The 24552-nt window shown below is 38.0% G+C and overlaps 1 protein-coding gene across 1 annotated transcript in view; it reads left to right on the forward strand.

Annotated features, from left to right (window-relative positions):
- Positions 1-3459: 3459 nt before the first annotated feature.
- The window catches only part of clpb (caseinolytic mitochondrial matrix peptidase chaperone subunit B), a 65684-nt gene continuing 44591 nt past the window's right edge, over positions 3460-24552 (forward strand). The window contains exons 1-5 of the mRNA XM_007247646.4: positions 3460-3583; positions 5025-5417; positions 6158-6209; positions 10605-10691; positions 21925-22028. Coding sequence (XP_007247708.3) covers positions 5033-5417; positions 6158-6209; positions 10605-10691; positions 21925-22028 — 628 coding nt within the window. The 5' untranslated portion in view covers positions 3460-3583; positions 5025-5032. The remainder of the gene's footprint in view (positions 3584-5024; positions 5418-6157; positions 6210-10604; positions 10692-21924; positions 22029-24552) is intronic.

Here is a 24552-nt window from a genome sequence, read left to right on the forward strand (position 1 = left end):
TGATTGTCTCTAAAACCAGTGTCAGTATTCACTGTGATGCTGAGAATGGTCTCCCATGCAAATAACCTCTAAACAGCCACTCTGTGGTCAGAAACTGACCAATGGTATAAACACATGTGAGCTCATAAAGTGGAAGGTTCTCTAATAATAATCTTATTTACCTCAAGAAGGACATTGCAATTGTGTTCAGCAGCACAGACGAAGGTTGATGCATTAAGTGTGAAAGTTTCTTTATAAGGAACAAACTAGTGGTAATTTATCTCACCACAATCTGCACACAAACATCAAGGCCACTTCAAGCTGTTGAGGTCTTGAACTGCAGGATGTTTACGACGAACAGAAAGACTTTTAATAGCTACCACATTTGCTATATTTCAATTGCTTCTTGTGTTTCAAATTCCAAATCAAATTAATTTAAGTATTATTTGTCTAATGTCACTAATTTCACTGCAGACAGAGAGCCCTATCTCACATCCTGCCCAAAGCGCGTCATGATGCGCATTGCTATCCTGCACCCTGCCATAAGTCTGTTTTCACGCCTTCTGCCTGCATTGTTTAAAAAGTGCTTGTGAATACACTGATGGGCGTGGTGGTCTGGAAATGTATGAGGTGTGTTCAGGTAAATTTCTGGGGTATTGCTATCTAAAAAACACAGGTGCTCCACTGACTGAATACGACCTAGACAGACATCAACATTCAAATGTTTATTGCTATCTTAGCAACACCACTGCACCGCACGTGCCCAATGGCCATACACTCAATTGACACAGCAATTCACAAACCTAACATTTAAACCAACAATTAATAGAATACACAATAAAATAACATTGCCATTCCCATAAATGAGCTGCTTGGGCACTTCCACAGTGTGAACGAGCAGGTCAGTGTCCTCTGCTGAGAAGTCAATAACCGCAAGTGAGACTAGTCTGTGGAGGAATTTTGTTCCACTCTTCTTTACAAAATTGTTGTAATTTTACCACATTGAAGGGTTTTCTTAATATGAACCACATTTTTAAGGTCATTCCATAGCATCTCAATTGGATTCAGGTCAGGACTTTGACTAGGCCACTCTAAAGTCTTAATTTTGTTTTTCTTTAGCCATTCAGAGGTGGACTTGCTGCTGTGTTTTGGATCATTGTCCTGCTGCAGAACCAAAGTTTGGTTCAGCTTAAGGTCACAAACTGATGGCTGGACATTCTCCTTCAGGATTTTCTGGTAGACAGCAGCATTCATGGATTTTAGTTTTTTTTAAAAAGACTTTAACTGAGGCAAGTGAGGCTTGCAGTTCTTAGGATGTTGTTGTGGGGTCTTTTATGACCTATTGGATGAGTCGTCGCTGATCTCTTGGGGTAAGTTTAGACAGCCGGACACTCCTGGGAAGGTTCACCACTGTTCCATGTTTTTACAATTTGTGAATAATGGCTCTCACTATGGTTAGCTGGATTCCCAAAGCTTTAAAAATGACTTTATAACCTTTTCTAGACTGATAGATCTTGATAATTACTTTCATTCTCATTTGTTCCTGAATTTCTTTCGATATGGGCATGGCATCTAGCTTTTGAGTATCTTTTGGTTTACTTTGCTTTGTCAGACAGGTCAAGTGATCTCTTGATTGAGGTGTGGAAGAAATCAGGCCTCAAATGTTCAAGTGTTTTTGGTCGGGTGAAAATGAATGTCATTAGGAAAATGCTTTTGTTTGTACTTTTGGTCAATTATCATAAAAAACAGGAGGTTTATTTTGCCCTATTGCAAGAGAATGAAGTGAATGAGACACCCATTAAGTAAGTGATGTTTTTATCGTATTAGAACTGTAAATCATATTAGACTTTTACGTTTTAAACCTGTACAACTTAAAACTTAATAAACTCAAAGTCTTTACCGCTTTTTACTGCCATGACCTCTTGTTACTGATGACACGCCCCCAACTGGGAAACTCTGGGCTTATCTAACAATCAGAGTTTCCCACTGGTAAAAACGAGTTTGTGGTGGCGTTCAATGCTCTTATCTTATCTCGTAAATTTGATATTTCTGACATGATTTGAAGGCAGCATTAAACTCGGGTGTGATAAACCACAATTAACTTATATTTTAACACAGGTAAAAAAAATTCTCCTTTAATAATGAAAACCTTAATTTTAACATTTAAGAGTGACAAACATGCAAAAAACACTTTTTGACACCACTGTATATCATTACATGAACACAAATACCATTTTATTCACTTTTAATAATCAAATTAAACTACTTCACTTAAAAGTTTAGGGCCCTCCAAACATCAGAGAGATGGATGCAGCTTTTAAACTCTGCGTGAAGAGCATCTTAAATCTTGCAGAACCCACTGCTGTTGAAACTGCAGCCAAGCTATGGTTTGTTTTTCGGCCTTTTCAACCACTTCCTTTCCTTCATTCACTATTTTAGGAAGCCTTTTACACACAAGCTGCCAAACCACGCCAGCACAGTGAAATATAAAACACTTCTAGTCTCCTTTAATGCAGCAGATGCTGCCCTTTGCAGCATGACTGATTTTAAGCTGATTATTTGCCACTGATTCAATAAAACTATAAAAGAAAGTAAGGGCTGTTGAGTACATAACGTTCGTTAAGCTTAAAGCTGCAGCAATATATATATATCACAGAATGTAATCTGGTTCTTAAAATAAGAGCACTGCTGCAGAGCTTTTGATCAATTCGTCAAACACCATTCAGCACAACCTCCACATTAAATAAATACACCAGATCCAGTAAAGGCCTACAGCTGATGCATGTCAACAGAGGGCTGCAGCAACAGGAGGGCAGGTTTTGCAGCTTACAGCACCACCTGGTGTTCATACAGCACGATAAAATACCAATTTAATCCAATTAACATACAAATAGAAATAACTAAAACAATGCTAAGTAAATATTTCATATTAATAAAATATAAACATAAATAAAGTTTGCTGTTTTTAATTTGTACTCATTGTCAATGGTAAATATTTAGTGTTGCCCTCAGGTAACAAACCACATTTCTGGTTATTAGCCAACACCATACAACACCTAATCTTTTTTTTTTTTTTTTTACCTATTTTTTCTTTTACATAATGTTACAATGAGCCACACTATATATATATTTGTTTGAGTCTGTGACCCGTGACTTCAAATATATTTCTCCTTCTGGCCCCCAACAAAAAAAGTTTGGACACCCCTGCTCTAAATAGACACTAGCACCCAGGAAACACTATATTGGTGAAAAATTACGCTTAAAATATGACCATCCAAAAAGAGAAACAATTGCAAAAAAAACAACATAAACAACATAAAATAAAACAAATAATATTTAAAATACATAACTAAAAATGACATTTCTTCAACATTATCAACTTTAAAAATAAAAAAAAATAGTTTATTTAGTGTTCTTTGCCGTAGGAAACGTTTTTATGGACAAAAACTACATTTCCCATGATGCAGTGCGCAGCGATGACGCGTAATATGCGCCGCTGCGGTTTGTTTTGCTGCGTCTTCTCCGGACTGACTTTCTCCTGACATTAAAGCCGATAAATACTAAACTCAGCCCTGAACAGACCCACAGACCGCCCTGTATTACTGTGAGTATTATATATCAGCTCTGTGTGCTGCTGCCTGCTGATATCTGATCTTTATTTCTGTCTTTTATTATTATTAGTCTAATAAACATGTGCTGTCCTCCATATGCGAGCTCTTAATGTTCTCTTATGAGTTTGCCTTTATTATTATTAGCTAATATAAACTAGTTTATTATATAAAATATAGCCCAATCGTTGTATTAATATTTGTTGAAATATTTCAGATTAATAAAATATAATTAAGGTATGCTGTTCTCAATTTAAGCTCAGTCTCAATGGCATTTAGTTTTGCCCCCAGGTATTTATTTTGTACCTGTTTGTTTGTTTGTATCTATTTTGTGTTTGTTTGTTTGTTTTGTACCTGTTTATTTTGTGAACACCGTTTTGTTTATTGGAAAGATGAGGAGTGGGACAGGGCTGTAGATACAGTGGATACTGTAAAACACAAATATAGTCAATATACAAATAATTATAGCAATAGAAAAATAATAAACATTAGGTTGAACTAAGATTCAATAAAAAAAACACAAAACAATACAACTAGAATATCATTAAAAAGTTGCTTTATTTTAGTAATTCACATATAGATGTATTACATATTATATAGATGTATTTCACACAGGGTGATCTATTTTAAGCGTTAATTTCTTTTACTGTATTAAAACCTAAAAGAGCAATGTTTTTAAAAAAATAGAATATTATATAAGACACTTTTGGCCGTGTGGGCAGTGTGCCAAGTTCTGCTGGAAAATGAAATCTGCATCTCTATAAAAGTTGTCAGCAAAGAGAAGCATGAAGTGCTGCAAGTTTTTCTTGAAAAACTCTGTCCAGACTTTGGACTTGATATAACACAGTGGACCAACACCAGCAGATGACATGTCTCTCCAAACCATCACTGACCATCAGTAAATTTAGCATTTTATTTGTAAATCAAGGTACCAGAGTCTGGAGGAAGAGTGTAGAGACACACAGTCCAAGCTGCGTGAGGTCTAGTGTGAAGTTTCCTCCGCACTGAGGATTTTCTGGGGACGAGAGTAACTTTTCCCAGAGCTGTGGATCAATTGTGCAATATTTCTGAGTGAATTAATGCTGTTTGCTGTTGCTTTTCTGTTTTACTCGGATAAAACACTCATACAGTGAGAAACAGCAGAAGGAGCTCCTCAGATAAACCTGTTCCTGTATGCTTCTTTGACAGAGCTCTTCTACACAGTGCTCCACAGTGCCTCTACCAGTATTAATTTAAATTAAAACCGGTATTAATTTTTAATTTCCTAACCGGTATACGCCCAGATCTAATCTGAAAAAACTTGTTATTGTAACGGAAATATTCCTAAACTAATAAACACACACGTATGTCTTTGAGGAGAGATAAAAAAAAGTAAACTATAAGAAAACTGTAATATACTAACTTTGTAATATCTGCTCCTGATTGTGTTTACTGCAGAGTTCAGGATGCTGCTGTCCTCGGTGCCGAAGCGGCTGCTGCTGAGACGCTCTCGCAGTCTGTCTCCGTGCCGTGTTCTCCACACGAGCCCCGGCGAGGCCTCCAGGATCTGCACCCGGGAGCTGGAAACAGCCCGGGGCCCTGCAGCCGCCTCCGTCAGTGTGACCCCCAGAGTACAGTACCACCAGCTGGCCAACAGGTGGCGTGCCAGCCTGCAGAACCGGAGGAGCTCGTGGGCAGCACTGGCCTCAGCAGGGCGCACCAATAAGTACTGGGAGGAGGAGGGAGGGGGCAAGAGCGGCAGCGGGGCAAGTAGGGGGGCAGCAGCTACAGCGGGGGTCCTGTCAGCCGCCGCCGTGGCCTTGTGCTTAAAGAAGGACGAAGACTCTAAAGGTAAAACCTTCTAATGCTGAATATTAATACTTCTGTTATGGTCACAAGTTTGGACACATCTACTTATTCAATGTTTTTATCTCTTTCCTACAATATAAATGAATATTGAAGTTTTCCAGACTATGAAGGAACACATAAGGAAGCATGTAGTAACTTAAAAGTGTTAAACAAACAAAATGCTCTGTATATGATTTAGGTGTTCTTATCTGGGGTGCTGTTAACTTGCAATTTCTGAGGCTGGAAACTCTTGCTCTTCCTTTTTTGGGGCACTTCTGATGAGTGCCAATTCCATCATAATGTTAGTGATTGTCTTTGCACCATCGACTGTACTTGAGAATTCTTCTTATAATTTCTTAAAATGTTTCAGATGGACTGACCTTCGTTTCTTAAAGTATTTTTTCTTTACGTAGTTGAGTAGTTCTTCTCATAATGTGGATTAGAACATTACTCAAATAGAGCTATTCACTGTATACCTGTAACTCTACCTATTCACAACTTTACAACTGATGCTATAAGACATTTTCTGGTTTAATACTTTTTTGCTTACTAAATAATTCCATATGTTTTTCTTGGTTTAGTCTACAATGCAGAACATTTTACTCTGATGAAAAAAACACTGAATTTAAGGTGTGTTCACACTTTTGGCTGGAACTGTCAACAGCATTACATTTCATAAGAATATAATAATTCTTATTTGTCTGTGTCAGACTATAACTATAGCTATGTTTTGTCCCCTACAGGTGACTCTCTTTTGAATGCGGCCAGATCAAGCAGTGCACAGGAGGTGGAAAGGTAAATAACTCACCTCAGGGAATTATGGGATGGACTCAGGCATTTAGTGTTAATGTCTCCTGAGGTTTAACATTAAGCTTTGGCTTTTGTCCTGCTGTGGAAATTCTGATGGGCTTGGTTTCTTTTTTTCATTTACACACCCTGATCAAGAGGTCTATTACATAAACTAGACTCATATTTAATGCTATTCAAAGAAAAGCACAATAAAGTGAGTAAGGTCAGCTCAGCAGTCCATCCACCAGACTTGTTCTCAGGCGACCATAACACATGTTTTATCGTTTTGGATTGAGTGTTGTACACACATCTTTGTATTTGTCTATTTACACCCATCCATTCCTCCATCCTCCCAGTGTTCAGGTGGTTGAAGTTCCACTAATTGGCCAAAAGGTGGCAGTATACTACAGTGTATGAGTTTTGACTTATACACTGCAGTATACTACAGTGACAAAATTTATATAGCACTTTACATTCAATAACAGTAATTACGAAATATTGTTAAATGGTATTTAATGTCTCAACTAATTATTAATTGCCATGAGTTTAGACATGATTAAACAGTTCTAAAGTCTAAAACTTAGAAATGCTCTAAATATTAATAATGAATTAAGACATTAGTTAAACATTTGTAATAATTTAATAATGTCTTATACTATATTGTCAATTAATAATTAGTTGAGATGTTCTTTAGTAAGTACTGTTGATAAATTTGACCTTACTGTAAAGTGTTAATAAAATTTTATATGTACTGTTTGAATTAGGTTATAGTGCATTACTGATGGTTAAATATATTTTTTTTCTGGGCAGAAATATGCAGATTTTAAACTATAATATTAATTTATCCTGCTGTTCTCGACTTTTCAAAGCCCTACAGTACTCAGTAATCAGTACTACTCAGTACTACTGTGTTCATATTGTTACCACATTACTTGTGCCATGTATTTGCTGCTACTATAATAATACCAATAATACTGATTATGCTAATAGCCATTTTGCTTAAAATTGCAAAAAGTTGCTTGCAGGGACAAAATGTTTAAAAAGCAATTTTTTGTTTGCAATACAATTATTAATATTAATATGCTAGTTCTGTAGAATTTTTCCTGCTTTAAAATAATTAATAGTAAATGAAAAATCTGAAAAATGAATGAAAAACAGAAAGAAAGAGTGAAGGGAATTATAGTCCAAGTCATACGTAAAGTATATACAATAAATTATTATGAAATAAACCAAATCTCTTTACTGTCCTGATAGTGGCTGATTTGTTTGGGCCATTTTATTTCTGTTTTATGGACCAGCAACACCAGCTTCTACTATATCCTTCATATCCTAATGAGTTTGCGCCTATTAGCCATTAAGCTCTATACATTTATATAAAAGTGAAATGTGACTAATGCTCTGCCCACTAGAGGGCAGCAGTGGTTTATGCCTTACACATATTTATGGGACCTGATGCAAGTATTTCTTTTTTACATCATTTAAAATATTCGTAACTATATAACAGCTTCTAGCTGCAAGACACCGCATCATAACACTTCATAACACAGCTATTGTATTTTTTTTTTTTTATTATATACAGTGTGGTTGGAACTGGGTTATACACATCTGTAAATACCAAATCCTTACAGCAGCTTATTATTTTCATGTCCCTTTATATCTGAATGTATTTGCGGCATTTAACAGTTAATCTTATGGTTCCTTTATAATGGTGGGTTTATGAACACAGACCTTACTAGAGGCAAGCGAAGCCTGTAGAGCCTAAGATGTTTGTATGAATTCTGCCTGCGCTGTAAATTGTGTGTAAAACATGATTGTAAAGCATCCTTGGGTTTCTAGAAAGGGGCTATATATGTATAACGTAATTCATTAATTAATTAATTTATTCATTCATTTATTCAATATGATGCAAGTGCTTGACTAGGTCACTTCAAGGCATTTAAAGCAGCCAAGGCTCCTCAAACCATCACCACACTACCACCACCACCATGTTTGACAGTTTATGTGATATTCTGTTGTTTTCGTTGATTTTCTAATAGTTTTTGCTCATAATTGGAAATCTGGTTGACTAAGTAACAAAGGGGGTAATTAATTTTTCTCATAATTAAAGCATCCTACAGGTTGAGAAGATCTACAGGGAGGTAACGAGTGAGAGAAACAGCCTCCTCTGCTTTGAGCAAAAAAGAAATTGAGGGGCGAGTGAGGCATCAGAAAAGAGAGAGAGAGAGAGAGAGAGAGAGAGAGAGAGAGAGAAAAAGAGAGAGAGAAAAAGAGAGAGAGGGGGAGTGGAAAAGTAATAAAAAGAGGACTGTTGCCATACGAACACAATATGGATACACACACACACACTCACACTCACACTCACACACACACACACACTGAAGGATGAGCTGAAACACAAACAGAACCAGCTTGGCCTACAGAGGGACGGACTGACCCCAAGTTCTCAGAAATTACCCGCTCACCCTGAACCTCTCTCTCTGTGTGTGTGTGTGTGTGTGTGTGTGTGTGTGTGTGTGTGTGTGTAGGAGTAGAAGTAGGAGAAGATGTACAACGGCAACACACCATCTGTTCTACTGTGTCTAGTGTCTGATTTTTCACTGCAGTTTCCAGATACAATTTCGTAATCTGTAAAATGGATTTGTAGATTTTCTAGATTTTACAAGACATTTGGGACCCTAAGCAGTGCTCATTGCTATCTTAAACCACAGTCTATTTTTACACCTTCTGCCTGCTTCATTTGAATAGCAACAGTGCTTGTAATTATATCTACACTGATGGGCGTGGTGGTCTGGAAATGAGGTGTGTTCATGTAAATTTCTGGTATATTGCTATCTTGGCAACAGAAAACACAGGTGCAACACACAGTGTTGGATGTGTCCAGTTTAACTGCACTTTTAAAATAGCAATCTACCAAAGTCAGAGTGTACCTTGCTCTTAAAGGGAATGATGAGCAAGTGACACGCTGATTGGTTTATTTCACATTACGCCCAAAATTAACCACAACCATGATTTAATTAATTGGTTTATTTCACATTACGCCCAAAATTAACCACAACCATGGTTAAGAGAATTAGTACATGACTTTTGTGCATTTCCAGATACGCAAGGTGTACTTTTCCTATCGTTACGGAAAAAAAACACACCAACACACCCTAAACTAAGCTGCATGTTGCATGGTTGATGATTTGCTTATAGATTCCTAAAATAGGGCCCCAGGTGTTATACGAAATGTATGTACCTCGAATGGTTACCTAACCTTACCCACCTGTATGAGTGTTTGATTGTAGAATAAGATTATAAAACTCTGTATTAACTTGATATATTTGTACACTGTTTACATTTGTATACATTTGTTTCTACATATACTATCCCTGTGTATTTATCTTATTGTTATCTATATTGTTTTTTTTTTGTATCCCCTCCCTGTGGGTAGTTTTAAAATTGGGAGAAAAATTGAAAAATAAAGTTAAAAAAATATTAATATAACTCTGTATTATAATAATGATTAGAGCAGTAAGGGAAATGTGCTCAGATTTCGAGCTCAGACCTGAGGAAATGTGGCAGACGGACCTTCGCTCTGTTATGATCTGCATTCTCTTTCACACACACACACACACACACACACACACACACACACACACACACACACACACACACATACACACTCATCAGGTGATATATATCACTGTCGAACGAACACACACACACACCTGTCCCCCACTTAAGAGCGGTCTGGTGGGCCGTGTGCTGGACATAGACTGTTAAACAATGCGGGCAGTGGAGTGTGTGAAACTGGAGAGAGTGTGTGTGAGTGTGTGATGGATACAGAGAGAGTGTGTGTGTGTGTGTATGGGAGGGGATACAGAGGTATTGAGTGTTACACTGTTGTTGGATGAGTGTTTCAGCTTTAGCCCAGAGGCCTATGCGCAGATGGTTTTAAGTGTGTGTGTGTGTGTGTTAGTTAGTGAACACCAGATGTGTTAAGTATTTTAAGTTAGGACCGTCTGGACAGATGAGGCGGTAAAACAGGAGGCTGTATTTACTGTAAACACACACACACACTCACACACACACTTGTCCTCAGAGAGACGGCAGCAGAAACACTAATCTCTGATTTACTCGACACTCGACTTCTCTCTCTGTGTCCCTGATGAGTGCCAGTTTCATCATAACGTTTTTGATGGTCTTTAGGATGCTTTTAAAGTTATTTTTGTTTAAATGTTTCAAATGTATCAGATTAACTGACTATTAATATACAATTAACTGAACAATCTGGAGTTAAAGTGTTTATCTCAAAAACTATGGGAACTATGGGAATTATAATATATATAAATCTGTGAAGATATATACATCTATAGTGAATAAATAAATATAACAATAACTCTCTCTCCCTCTCATCAGGTTGTTGGCAGCTGGAACTGATCCAAACACTCGCCACCGTCTGGGCTGGACTGCGCTTATGGTCGCTGCCATGAACAGACAACACAAGTAAGAGTGTGTGTGTGTGTGTGTGTGTGTGTGTGTGTGTGTGTGTGTAGCTGCAGACAGTAGTGAGTGTTAATGAATGTAATGAGCTTACAGAGTGAGTGCCTCTCTCTGAGGTCCATTCACACTAAACATGAACAAACGAGGCGTAACTCAGTATACACTCATTAGAATGAGACACTGAGCTTTCACAAACAAATAAACACTAAATAAACACAAATAACAAGTCAATAAAACATGTTTTTAACCAACTAAATAAATTATTAATAAAAACTAACTGGTGGGGGTGGTATTTTAAGGAGTTTTATTTTATTTTATTGTATAGTGAAATTACTAGGCCTCTGTGTTATACACATATAGTCGTTGAAAAAGGTAGGACCCACAATGACAACTAAACATTTAAAACTGAAGAAACTAGGTTTAAATATACGTTGTAAAACGTATGAGCAAATGAGCAATTTTTTCTGTTCTCTTATAGCTAGTATTTCCACCGTTAAATAAAATATTATCTATAAAATATTATCATCTTGCCCAGGTCTGCATTAATCAGTTTTTTTATTTATTTTGTGCTATACACTTTATCTCTCAATAAAACAGTTTATACATTTACAGCATCATACTGATCAGTAACGCTGCCACTCACTCTGTTTTTTGCTCTTTTTTTTGCCACACGCAGGCATAACCACAGTAACTACTGGTAATCAGAGCTGATATTAAATTAGCTATTAAATTATATATGTCTGTTACTTTACTTTATCACTTAAAGCTATTATCATTATTTAGGACATTTAGTTAATGGTTGCTGAAATGAGATCAGTTCCAGATGTTATAGTAGAACCTGTTCACAGTTCTGAGGAGGTTCAGTGAAGAGTAACAGTTCTCCTTCACCATTCTGAGAAAGCCTGGCTTTCTAGGAGCCCCCTCCCACCCTTTACCAAATTCAATTAACCCTGCCTCTCCAAACACTCACACACACAGCCAGAGGAGCACGGGGGGGGGGGGGGCGTCGGAATCCAATTTAGGAAGCGGATCGCAGCCAGGGCCACGGCCCCTCTTTTGACTGGAGGGGTGCAGGCCGTCGCCCCTCAGGAGTGAAACAGATGCCATTCTGACTGGGCAAACACAGCGGAGACCTCCAGACCTTCAAAGAGAAGAGGGACGCTGCTAAAACACTGACCCACAACCACCCGCCCCGTCTCTTAGCCTTAACCCCCGTCCCCAAGACGTGCGGTTGAAAATTAGTATGAATGAGTTGTAAATTTGTGTTAAATGTGGAGCTCAGGACTCGAGTTTATATAGACTAAAGCAAGCTGGCAGAATAAAACCTGCATTATGCTGGCAGTACAAGATCTTGCAAATTGCATAAGTGCTGATATAACACCTTAAATCCTACAGAATAATGATTTGGTTGTTATTTATAAAGCTAAAGCTTTTGTTTAGTGTTTTAGATAACCAGAGTTTAAAACTTATACAAGTAAACTATTACAACTTTTTAAATGAAATTACTTTTAAACATAAGTTTAAAATGAGCAATGAGCAAAACTGTAATTTTCCTGTTCCCTAATAAAAAAAAAAAGTTTCCCACTCCTCCATGCAGAATTCTCTCAGCTGAGTGATGCTTCACATTTAGTGTTTGTATGGAAGGTCTCTCTCTGATACAGTGAAGACGTAGATATGCGTTCTTCTAGAGCTAGGTGATACAATATGGGGATTTTGTGTGTGCAGTCCCAGAGGGTTTCATTTGTAAGGCCTTTGAAAATGTCAAAGTTTATTTGTAATACACATTTAAAGAAGCAGTAAAATGCTTTAAAAACTTTTGCCTTCATATACAATAAGCTTTACAAATATTATTGAATCAGGTTGAGCAGAACTGAATTAAGCTGAATTGAATTGAAACAAATTGATTTAAGGTAAATTGAAAAGTGAAAAGAATGTATTTAAATGGAAAGCAATTGATTTTAACTGAGGTTGACAGAAGTTTTTTATTGAAATTAATCCAAATTGAGTTCAATGTAACTGAAATGAGTTGAACTGAATGGCTATTTTTCCAAACATAGAAATTGATTAAAATGTAAATGATTTAGTTATTATTTAATAAGTTAAATCTGTTGTATAGACTTGTATAGATCAGGTTTTGTGGAGTACCACAGGGTTCCATTGTAAGGCCTTAGAAACTGCTGCAAGTAACAATGGAATCAAATGTTTCCAACTTTTGAATTTATTTGTGTTCATACATGTAAAACTAGCAGTGAAACCAGCAGCCTTCTCATTCTGTCTCTCTCTCTCTCTCTCTCTCTCTCTCTTTCACACACTTTCTTTCTATCTCACTTTTTAATCTTTTTTTCCCTCACAATTACATGAATAGCTCTTTTGCATATTCTAAATGGTAAATTAGGTATAGGTATTAGTATGGACACAGTTTGGACACACCTTTTCTCATTCAATGTTTTATTTATTTTTATTTTACATTGTTGATTTATATTAAATACATGAAAACAATTAAGGGACACTTATGGAATTCTGTAGTAAACAGTAAAAAGTGTTAGCCCTCCACATAAATCCCCTGATCTAAACCTGATGAACTGAGATGGTGGTTTGAGGTGATTTAATTGGGATGAGCTGGAGCTTCACAGCGTGAAGGAAAAGCAGCAACTATTGTTCAGCACCTCCAGGAACTCCTTCCTTCAAGATGCTGAGAAAACTATTGCAGGTATTGCATAGCTTTAATATATTCTTCAATATTAAATTTACAATGTAAGAGAATCATAAAAAGAAAGAAAACAGGAGGTGTGTCCAGACTTTTCACTGGTACTATATATTGTTCCAGTTTGCAGCAGTAATGAGGGTTAATGTAGCCTCTGGGTGGTAAAAGGAGATTGCAGTGATGTTATCTTTACTGTGACACTAAGAGGTGTTTGTCCCTCGGCTGGACGTGTGTGAGTGTTTGCACTGGAGTGATAAGAACGTGTTAATAGTGCAGATTTTGACATATCTAGTGTTGGGATATGGTGATACGGTTTCTTTGGGCATTTTAAAAGGTTAATGTTGATATCGAACACTACATTGACTAGAATAACATTTTTGGCCAAAACAAGATTTTTATTCATTAGGACACATTTTTTTTGCATGAATTTAATACAATGAAACAGAATCTGTAGGATTTACATGGAAATTACATCAGTTGCACATAAATAAAAGTATGTTTAATAAAACTATGTGTTTATGATTGTTACACACACAAGGACATGCAGCACTGATTTGACTGAATTTGGAATCTTATCGTTTTTACTGGCGATACATTATCAATTGATGGCTTGAAATTATTCTGTGCAACACAGGGAAACCCTGCTCTTCTTTTGCTGGGGGCGTTTCAGATGAGTGCCATTTTCATCATAATGTTTTTGATACATTCAAAGTTTGTGAAATTCCTCTTTTTTTTAAATAACTTACCTTAATTTTTTTCTCAAAGTCATATTTTTATTTACTTAGTTGAGAGTTCAGCACAGCTGTTAACTGAACGCCTAAATTTCAGGTGAATCTACCTCATAAACCTAACTTATAAATCTAGCCAATTAATTAAATAGTGTGTGTGTGTGTGTGTGTTTTGGGCGTAACGTGAAATAAACCAATTCAGTGTATTACTTGTTATTTTCTTTAAGAGCCAGGTGAGCTTTGGCGTGTTCTTATCTTAACAGCATGGTGATTTTGTGCGTCTCAGCAGAGACCGATACTGACCTGCTCGTTTACACTGTGAAGGTACGCCAGCAGCTCATTTAAGGGAACAGTAAGGTAATTTATTTTTTATTCTGTTTATTTTTGATGTGAAAGTTGGGTTTGAGTATGTTTAATGAGCGAGGGTATACGTGTATGTTGTCTAGGTTATTGACCATCAGTGGAGCACCTGTGTTTTCTGCTTTCAAAATAGCAGTACGCCAGACATTTACCCGAACATATCTCAATTCCAGACCATTACGCCAATCAGTTTAGATTTATTCCTAAACTTTGACTCTATTTTAACAGTTTGGGCGCAAGATAGGAATAAGCATCGTGACGCACCTTGTGCAGGGTGTACGATAAGACCCTTAATGGTTGTTTTACTGAGTGAAAACTGTGCCTTCTGTGAATTGGAGTGACCTTTAGCTTTTGCTTTTTCAGAGTCTGACCACCAGCCTCGAAATGCTACAGTGTTGACCGTTTTGAAAGAGTTAACGGTTGGGATTTGGTCAGAGAGGGACGTGTGTTTGCTTAGCTTTGATGTCCGTGTGTGTGTGTGAGGGAGAGTGTGTGTGTGCATGCGAGCGAGCTCTTCACCCAAGCTCCCCTTCAGACCCTGAGGGTTTGTCTATTCACGTGGACAATAACCAGCGATGGACTGGAACCCTTGTTGACCGTTCCAGCCGGCCGGCGCACGGCGTCCTCTCCCAGGCGGAAAGAGAGAAAAACACACGAGCGATAAAGCTTCCCTCCTTCCTGAAAGAGAGAAGAGGAGGAGGAGAAGAGGAGGTGGAGTGGGGCTTTAGGAGAGAGGGATTATCCCTCCTTTAGCAGAGAAAGGGGAGGGCGGGTCGGTGGGAATAGAAGGGGATTAAGTCGGAATGGGTGGGAAAGGGGCATGTATTACTAATGAGGGGAGCGGGAAGAGCCGGGAATGATGAACTGAGGGCTGGAATGTTGGAGACAGGACACGGCCAGCTACAGTGAGGTTTATGAAACCTATAGCTAATGTACCCAGCTTTATTCTAGAGTTTTGCTGGTAAATGTGGCTGTAATGAAGGCTTGTCTTGCCTTTATGTAATTGCATTTACCCTCATAGATGACATGGAAAAACATATGTATTACATAAGTTAGCTTTAAATAACTGTGCTTCCTTGATATCCCTTAGAAAGAAACATCCATTTCCCAATTTAAGGTCACTGGCCACAAAAATATTCATAATGTTAAAAATGTGTATATGTTGATTTGAGGAGTGTTTTGAAAAATACAGCTCTGAAAAAAAATAAGAGACCACTTAATAATTATGACTTTTTTTTTTTTACCAAATTGAAAACCTCTGGAATATAATCAAGAGGAACATGGATGATCACAAGCCATAAAACCAAGCTGAACTGCTTAAAATCTTGCACCAGGAGTGGCATAAAGTTATCCAAAAGCAGCGTGTAAGACTAGTGGAGGAGAACATGTCAAGATGCATGAAAACTGGGATTAAAACCAGGGTTGTTCCACCAAATACTGATTTCTGAACGCTTAAAAACTTTATGAATATGAACTTGTTTTCTTGTAGCTTGACCGTGTCAGTCTACAGCACTTGTTTGCGAAACTAATTGGCTTTAAATTTTAAAATCTTTGTCATTATTATATCAGAATAGGTGTGAATGGGGCATGCATTATTGAATGAAAGTATGTAGTGAAGAAGAAGAAGAGCCAGGAATAATGAACTGAAAGCTGGATTTTGAGACGGGGCACAGCCAACTACAGTGAGGTTTCTAAAATGTACAAGCTAATATATTCTGCTTATTGTGGATTATTGCAGGTGAAAAAAATTTAAATCAGCTTGTTGCCTGTGTGTAAGCCTCTCTTGCTGTGGAGATCTGCGCAGGCGCAGTAGCCTTAACAAATCGTTTTTATGTATTTTTGAGCCAATCGATACAAACTGTTCATGAGGTTTTTATCAGATTTTATCAGTGATGCAGAATATGTTGTTAAAATGGCAATTAACCCTTATTTTTCAGTATCCCTCCTTAAAATATACAATATGCATGTAAATGTGTGTGTAAAACCATTAGACTGGTCTAAGAATAACACATACACACACAGTTTCATCCATGGTACTTAAACCACCTGTCTCTTATCTAGATAGAGGGCACTGGACACCTGGTCATCTCTGTCCAGGTGTGTGTGTGTGTGTGTGTGTGTTAGAGTGTGAGTGTGATTGACCCTCAATCTGACAACGGAAGAGAGTACAAGCTGGCTTTCTCTAAAGTGTGTTTGGTAAACAACAGACAGTCTGCAGAAGGAGGAAGCAGGTGTGTGTGTGTGTGTGTGTGTGTGGGTAGTAAAGAAAAGACAAAAATGGAGATACTTATTTTTTTGTAATGGACATCAAAAATATGCTTATATTAAGCAAAGAAATCTGCCAGTGGGGTAAGCTAATTTTTCAAACTAAGTTTTTTTAAATATGCAAAACTTAAATCAAGCCAAATTCAATAAATGCATGTTTAAATTTGGTCACAAGTATTGTAAGAATTGCTTGACTAGTGAATTTCTGTGCTTATTTTAAGTTTACATTACTTTAAATAAGGTGAGAATTCTAAGTAAGACTGATTAAAATTACATCATTTCACTAACTAAGATTTAGATTTTTGCAGTGTATGGTTTCAGGGTATGCTGGCATTTTATGGAATAAAGCGTACACACACACACACACACACACACACACACACACACACACACACACACACACACACACACACAGTCTTGGTGTGTTTGAGTTTGAGCTTCAGTCAGGGTCAGGCTGCTCTCTGACCCGCTCTCACACATACAGTGACAAAAGGAGCTTCAGAAACCCTCATATGTTCCCATCAGAACTGCATTTCTATGTAGTGATGTTGCATCCAAGATGTGAAAAGTATCTTCATTCATTACTCTGTAGGTAGACGTTTAGATACTACAGTTTAAAATACTTCTGTAGAAGTTAAAGTTAAAGTTAAATCCACTCAAGCTTTTTACTTTTTAAGTAAAAGTGTAAAAGTACTGGTTTTAAAACTACCTAAAATGCCAAAAAAAGCCATTAAGAACAAAAGCTTAGGCCAGACCACAGGGTCCTATAGTGCTCTACCCCCACCCCAAAAAACACATTTTTCTAAAATCAATAATAACTAAAATGTTATATTCAAATGTTAATGTTGATAAATTTGGAATGCAATAGGCTCCCTGTTTCAGCTGAATATATACCCATTGAAAATGAATGTATTCTAATAGCTACAATGTAATTATGTTAAAGTTTAAGCTTAGAGGGGGGCGTGTGCAGGTGTGATGGATCACAGGATAAACCAATAGGGAGTCGGAATGGTATATGTTTATACTTCTCTACATCCAACCACAATCAGATTCACTCTGTCTGGATGGAGAGATTTAGCTGGATAGGGGTTTTCTTGAACGATGAGAATCTGAAATGAAAACGTGCTGAATTGAAATAGGAGTAACGAGGCTATTTTTAAAATGTAAGGAGCAGAAGTAAAAAAAAAAAAAAAAGTCGTCTTAACATTAATTACTCCAGTAAAGTATAGATAACCAACATTTCTACTTAATTAAGGTAAGTGTTTATCCAAAGCGACTTAAAAAAACTAATGATGTACATTAATTAGCAATAAAGGACATAGAAGTCCAAGGTAAAATCTTTTAATGGAAACCAAAGGGGGAATAGTGGGATAGAGAAGGAAATGAGGTTAGAAGCAGTTAGTGAGGTGTTAGGAAAGAAGAGCATTGTCTTTTAGGTGTTTCTTGAAGGTAGTGCCGGAAGCTCCTGATCTAGTAGTATAAGGTAGTTTGTTCCACCATTGGGAAACTATGTATAAACTATGAGAACAGTCTGGATTGCTTCGTGTGAATGTTTGGTAAAGCTAGGTGACGTTCACTATAGGAGAGCAGCAGCCGGGAGGTAACATAGATCTTTAGAAGCGAGTGCAGGTAGCCAGGAGCTGCTCTGTTATCACCTTGTAGGCAATCATAAGGGCTTTGGGTAGCCAGTGGAGCTCAATGGAGCTCAATGAGTAGTGGGGTGATCTGTGCCCGTTGTTTTGGTTGGTTTAAGACCAGGCGAACTGCTGTGTTCTGGACTATCTGAAGTGGTTTTATGAGACAGGCCATGAGGAATCTTAGTATGGCATTGCTTGTATCAAGAGTTGGGTAGCCTGTTGGTTTAGAAATGAGGTACAAATTTGTCTGATGATGTTTAGCGCAAAGCAGCAAGACCAAGCAATTGAGGAAACATGGTATGTAAAGGAGAGCTGATCATCACCCACAACACCCAGGTTTCTAGCAATCTTTTGTAAGGAAAAACTTTGGTAACACTTTACTTGGATGGTCCATTTGAGTGCCTCGTTGATGCTTAATTGACATTCAACTAACATTCAACTGCATGTTTATTAAATGCAAATTAACTAAAAGGTGAAAGTAATTGATTCTCTATTGAATATAACCCTACATTCAACTTTAATCCAAACGCTTATCTTAATATTTTGGGATCGGGTTTAGAGTTAGATTTTAAGTTTAGGTTAAGGTTAGGGTTAGGGTAAGGGTTAGGTGTAGGGTTCGATTCTATGGTTGATAAAGGGTTAAGGTTAGGGTAAGGTGTAAGGTTAGGTTCTATTTTGACTCATTTACATTCAACATAGGGTTAAGTTAAATTTAATAGACATTCAATTCAGTGTTAGTTGAATGTCATTTGAGCATCAACAAGGCCAAAAAATTGACCATTCAAGTAAAGTTTTACCAAAACTTTGAGTGATTTCAGGCAAAAACAAAGTGTCTGCCTGTTTAGGTTAAAGTCATGTAGACATTTGAACACATTTCATTAGGACTTAAGAGTCTTCCCAATGTACTTGTATTGGTCTAGCATGGTGTTATTTGCCAGCAAGGGAATTGAACCCCAGTCTACCACAGGAAAGGCAGTGTATGTGTGCATGCCCCTGGTCTCTCGGTCAAGTGCACAGTGACAATGACATTGACTGGGTAAATATGTTGAACATGTGGGAAGTCGGATGTACCTGAAGCGTGGGGCGTGTTAGCCTCCCGAGCTCAAAGCCGTCTCTAAGGGATACCTGTTTGTTTTGACGCTGCACTGACTCCTTTGCCGTGGGTGCGGTGGGTGGGGAAGTGTTTTCCGGAAGTGTTGTGTATGTGGTTTGCTCCACAAGAGCAGCGGAGCATGGGAAGTGTGTACTAAGGTGGACAGGCGAGACGGACGTCACCACAGCAACGGAGAGGGAGCCTCCCTTCCGTGGGTCTGTCGGGAACTGTTGCGAAGATGTTGAGCGTTTTCCACTGGAGAAGGATAGTGAAGGAGTAACACAGACTGATGGCTGACTGTATTCCTGTTAATGTGGTGCAGATACTGTAGAAGATGCGTTTACACCCAACTCATTGAATGCCTTTGTTTCAGAAAAATAAAAATATACAGTATTGTTCAAATGTTTTAGGCACCTGTGGGAATTTCAGTAAAGAATAAGTGTCTTATCTGTGAAGTAAGTGTTTATTAGCTCAGTAAAACACCAGCATTACAATAAATACTAACAGCAATTTTACAAAAAGCAGAGCTTTTACAGCCCTGTTTACCTTAAAACATCTCCTAATCTCTCCTCATCTCAGTTTAATAGAGTTATTTCTAGTTCTCGTTATATCAACAACTGGTTTGGTAAATTGGTAAATTTGGTAAATCAGGTGAGCTGCTGACGGAACTGAATATATACACATGCTAACTGAGAGCATCCAGGAGAAATCTGGAATTACACTTTGTTTTTCAGCTTGGCTCACAGGATATAACATACTGAGTTAAAAATGAGAATATATATATATACACTACCGTTCAAAAGTTTGGGGTCACTCAAACAATTTTGTGTTTTCCATGAAAAGTCACACTTATTCACCACCATACGTTGTGAAATGAATAGAAAATAGAGTCAAGACATTGACAAGGTTAGAAATAATGATTTGTATTTGAAATAACATTGTTTTTACATCAAACTTTGCTTTCATCAAAGAATCCTCCATTTGCAGCAATTACAGCATTGCACACCTTTGGCATTCTAGCTGTTAATTTGTTGAGGTAAGCTGGAGAATTTGCACCCCACGCTTCTAGAAGCAGCTCCCACAAGTTGGATTGGTTGGATGGGCACTTCTGGTGTACCATACGGTCCATTCATCCGTCCACAACACTTTTTTCCAGTCTTCCTCTGTCCAATGTCTGTGTTCTTTTGCCCATCTTAATCTTTTTCTTTTATTAACCAGTCTCAGATATGGCTTTTTCTTTGCCACTCTGCCCTGAAGCCCAAAATCCCGCAGCCGCCTCTTTACTGTAGATGTTGACACTGGTGTTTTGCGGGTACTATTTAATGAAGATGCCAGTTGGGGACCTGTGAGGCGTCTGTTTCTCAAACTAGAGACTCTAATGTACTTATCTTCTTGCTTAGTTGTGCAACGCGGCCTCCCACTTCTTTTTCTACTCTGGTTAGAGCCTGTTTGTGCTGTCCTCTGAAGGGAGTAGTACACAACGTTGTAGGAAATCTTCAATTTCTTAGCAATTTCTCGCATGGAATAGCCTTCATTTCTAAGAACAAGAATAGACTATCGAGTTTCAGATGAAAGTTCTCTTTTTCTGGCCATTTTGAGCGTTTAATTGACCCCACAAATGTGATGCTCCAGAAACTCAATCTGCTCAAAGGAAGGTCAGTTTTGTAGCTTCTGTAATGAGCTAGACTGTTTTCAGGTGTGTGAACATGATTGCACAAGGGTTTTCTAATCATCAGTTAGCCTTCTGAGCCAATGGGCAAACACATTGTACCATTAGAACACTGGAGTGATAGTTGCTGGAAATGGGCCTCTATACACCTATGTAGATATTGCACCAAAACCAGACATTTGCAGCTAGAATAGTCATTTACCACATTAGCAATGTACAGAGTGTATTTGTTTAAAGTTAGGACTAGTTTAAAGTTATCTTCATTGAAAAGTACAGTGCTTTTCCTTCAAAAATAAGGACGTTTCAATGTGACCCCAAACTTTTGAACGGTAGTGTATATAAGTAATAAGTAATATAAGTATAGATATGTAATAATTATCTACACCTATTTCTGCTGTAGGCCGATCTCAGATCAGGTATTTACATCTGGATCTGATACACAGTTCAGATCCAGTGCGCTCATTTTTCTTGTGCGCAAAAATATTGGAACAGATAAACTTAAAATAGATTAAAGTCAATAAGACATAAGGCTCTATTTTAGTGATCTACAGCACACTAGTCAATTGCACATCATGCAGCTGGATTTAGGGCGTGTCTTTGGTATCGTGAGAGCGCAAAAAATACACATTGCACAGCTCGAAATGCACAAAATGTACTATTTCTCATAATTAATCAAACAATCACAGTGCCGCTTGTCATTCCTTTTAAGAGGCAGGTGCCCACTGACTTTGGCACGTTCGTATCTTAACAGATGTCTCTATATGTCTGTTTCTCTCACAGTGTGGTGAAGGTCCTGTTGGAGTCTGGTGCTGATCCAAACCTTGGAGATGAGTTCAGTAGTGTTTACGGCACGGCGCGAGATAAAGGCGTCCACTCTTTGGAGGGTAAGTGAAGACCAAGTTCTCATTCTCCAGTGTCTTCCTTAGAATTTGTTTTTGAGTGAGGTAGTTGGAAGGTTTTGATAGGGGTCATATGATCTTATCAGTAATTCTGAAGGTCTTATTCAGAGAAGACCTGATGATAATTGGTAATGATTTAGTTGGTGCAGTTTAGGCATATTTTAATGCAGTAGTTACTCGCTGTTGTAATCCTTTGTTTTTACCCTTGTGCTCGACAGATCATCTTATGTTATTAACAGACTTGTTATGTTATATCACACGATTCTGATTTAGAAGGTCTCAATTCAGTACGATTTTTAATTTAATTCGATATTGAATAATCTGGGAAATGTTTTAGTTTAGAATTAGAATTAATTACTCTGATATTCGAAATATTTTATATTTGAGTGCATAAAAAATATTCTGACATGTTATATCATTAAAATCAGGGGAAAACTGGTGAAAATTCTTTTTAATATTGCAGAATAGCAAAATATCACAATGGCAGTTTTTTTATATTGTACAGCCCTGACAAATACCTAAGTCCTGCTGGAAAATGAAATCTGCATCTCCATAAAATTTGTCAGCAGAGGCAAGCATATGAAATTATGTAGTAAACAATAAAAAAGGGTTTGTCCTCCACATTAACCACCTGATCTAAACCTGATGAACTGAGATAGCGATTTGAGGTGATTTGGGATGAGCTGGAGCTTCACAGCGTGAAGGAAAAGCAGCAACTATTGTTCAGCACCTCCAGGAACTCCTTCCTTCAAGATGCTGAGAAAACTATTCCAGGTGACTCTCCCTCATGAAGACACTGAGATTAAAATACCAAGAGTGTGCAGATCTGTCCTCAAAGATAAATGTGATACTTAGAAGAATCTAAAGTATAAAACACATGCTGGTTTGTTTAACATATTTTGTTTACAGAATAATTCTGCATGTGTTCCTGTAGAGCTTTAATATAGTCTTCAATATTTTTCGATACATTTACAATCATACTTTTACTACCTTTTACTGTGAAACACTTTCTCAATGACAGTCCAACTAATATAATCATCATCATCACTATCATTGTGTCTGAATAGTGAAGAAACCCTCCATAAAACAGAGCAGCTCCCAATTTAAAAAATGTACTAATCCTTCTGCTCTCACTCATAGAGAAATATAGCGGGAGTGTGTATGTGTGTGTACATGTTATTGCAAATATCAATTTACTCATGGACAGTATTATTATGGGGTATCCAAACACGCTCCACTTATTTGCATATGTGTAATCGTTCTATTTTCCAGCATGTTATTTTTTATTATTTTTCATAAAAAAAAAAAACTCCAGCACTCAAACCCACACACACACACACACAAACACACACACACACACTGCAGTAGGAGACATATTTATATATGATATGTATATTACACACATTTGTATTGTTGGCAGTTTTTTGGGCCGTCTGGGAGGAGGCTTCCCCAGATGCACCATGATGGATGGGCATAAGTGTGTGTGTGTGTGTGTGTGTGTGTGTGTGTGCGCGTGTGCGCATTTGCGTGAGTGAGAGCGAGCTAGCGATAGAACGTTCACGAGAGAGAGGGAAAGAGAGAGAGGGAGAGAGAGGGAAAGAGAGAGAGGGAAAGAGAGAGAGGGAAAGAGAGAGAGGGAAAGAGAGAGAGGGAAAGAGAGAGAGGGAAAGAGAGAGAGGGAGAGAGTGCATGCATGTTGTTTTCTGTGTGTGATGGTGGAAGATTGTGTGTGTGTGTGTGTGTGTGTGTGTGCGCGTGTGCGCATTTGCGTGAGTGAGAGCGAGCTAGCGATAGAACGTTCACGAGAGAGAGGGAAAGAGAGAGAGGGAAAGAGAGAGGGGGAAAGAGAGAGAGGGAAAGAGAGAGAGGGAGAGAGAGGGAAAGAGAGGGAAAGAGAGAGAGGGAGAGAGAGGGAGAGAGAGGGAGAGAGTGCATGCATGTTGTTTTCTGTGTGTGATGGTGGAAGATTGTGTGTGTGTGTGTGTGTGTGTGTGTGTGTGTGTGTGTGTGTGTGTGTGTGATGGATGGTATGCTCCTCTCTCTCTGACGCTTTATTGAGTTAGCTGTGATTATCCGGCTCTCAGACATTAGTTACCAATGACGACCAGCCTGACAGCAGAGAGCGAGAGAGAGAGAGGAGGGGTAGAGTGAGGGAGAGAGAGACTGAGGGAGGATGGAATAAAGGAAAAGAAAGAAAGGAATAAGGAGAAGTATGGGTGGAGAGGAAGTGTGTATGTGAGTTTATGTCAGTTTTGTATGTAAAGTGGGCCACACTGTGTTTAAGAGTGAGCAAAAGAGAGTGTGAGAGAGAGGGAGAGAGCTGGCTGCTGAGAGATCTATAAAGTGAGTGTGAGAGAGAAACAAAGACAGAGAGAGAAAAAGAGAGAGTAGGTCAGTTATAACTAAAGAGGGAGTGTGTGTGTGTGTGTGTTTAATGTTTGCTGTTTTCTTCTAAACTCCCACACAAATTCACCTTTATCCTCATCTCCCATTCTCTCTCTATTCACTA

The sequence above is a fragment of the Astyanax mexicanus genome, chromosome 18 (assembly GCF_023375975.1).
Source record: "Astyanax mexicanus isolate ESR-SI-001 chromosome 18, AstMex3_surface, whole genome shotgun sequence".
Lineage (NCBI taxonomy): Eukaryota > Metazoa > Chordata > Actinopteri > Characiformes > Acestrorhamphidae > Astyanax > Astyanax mexicanus.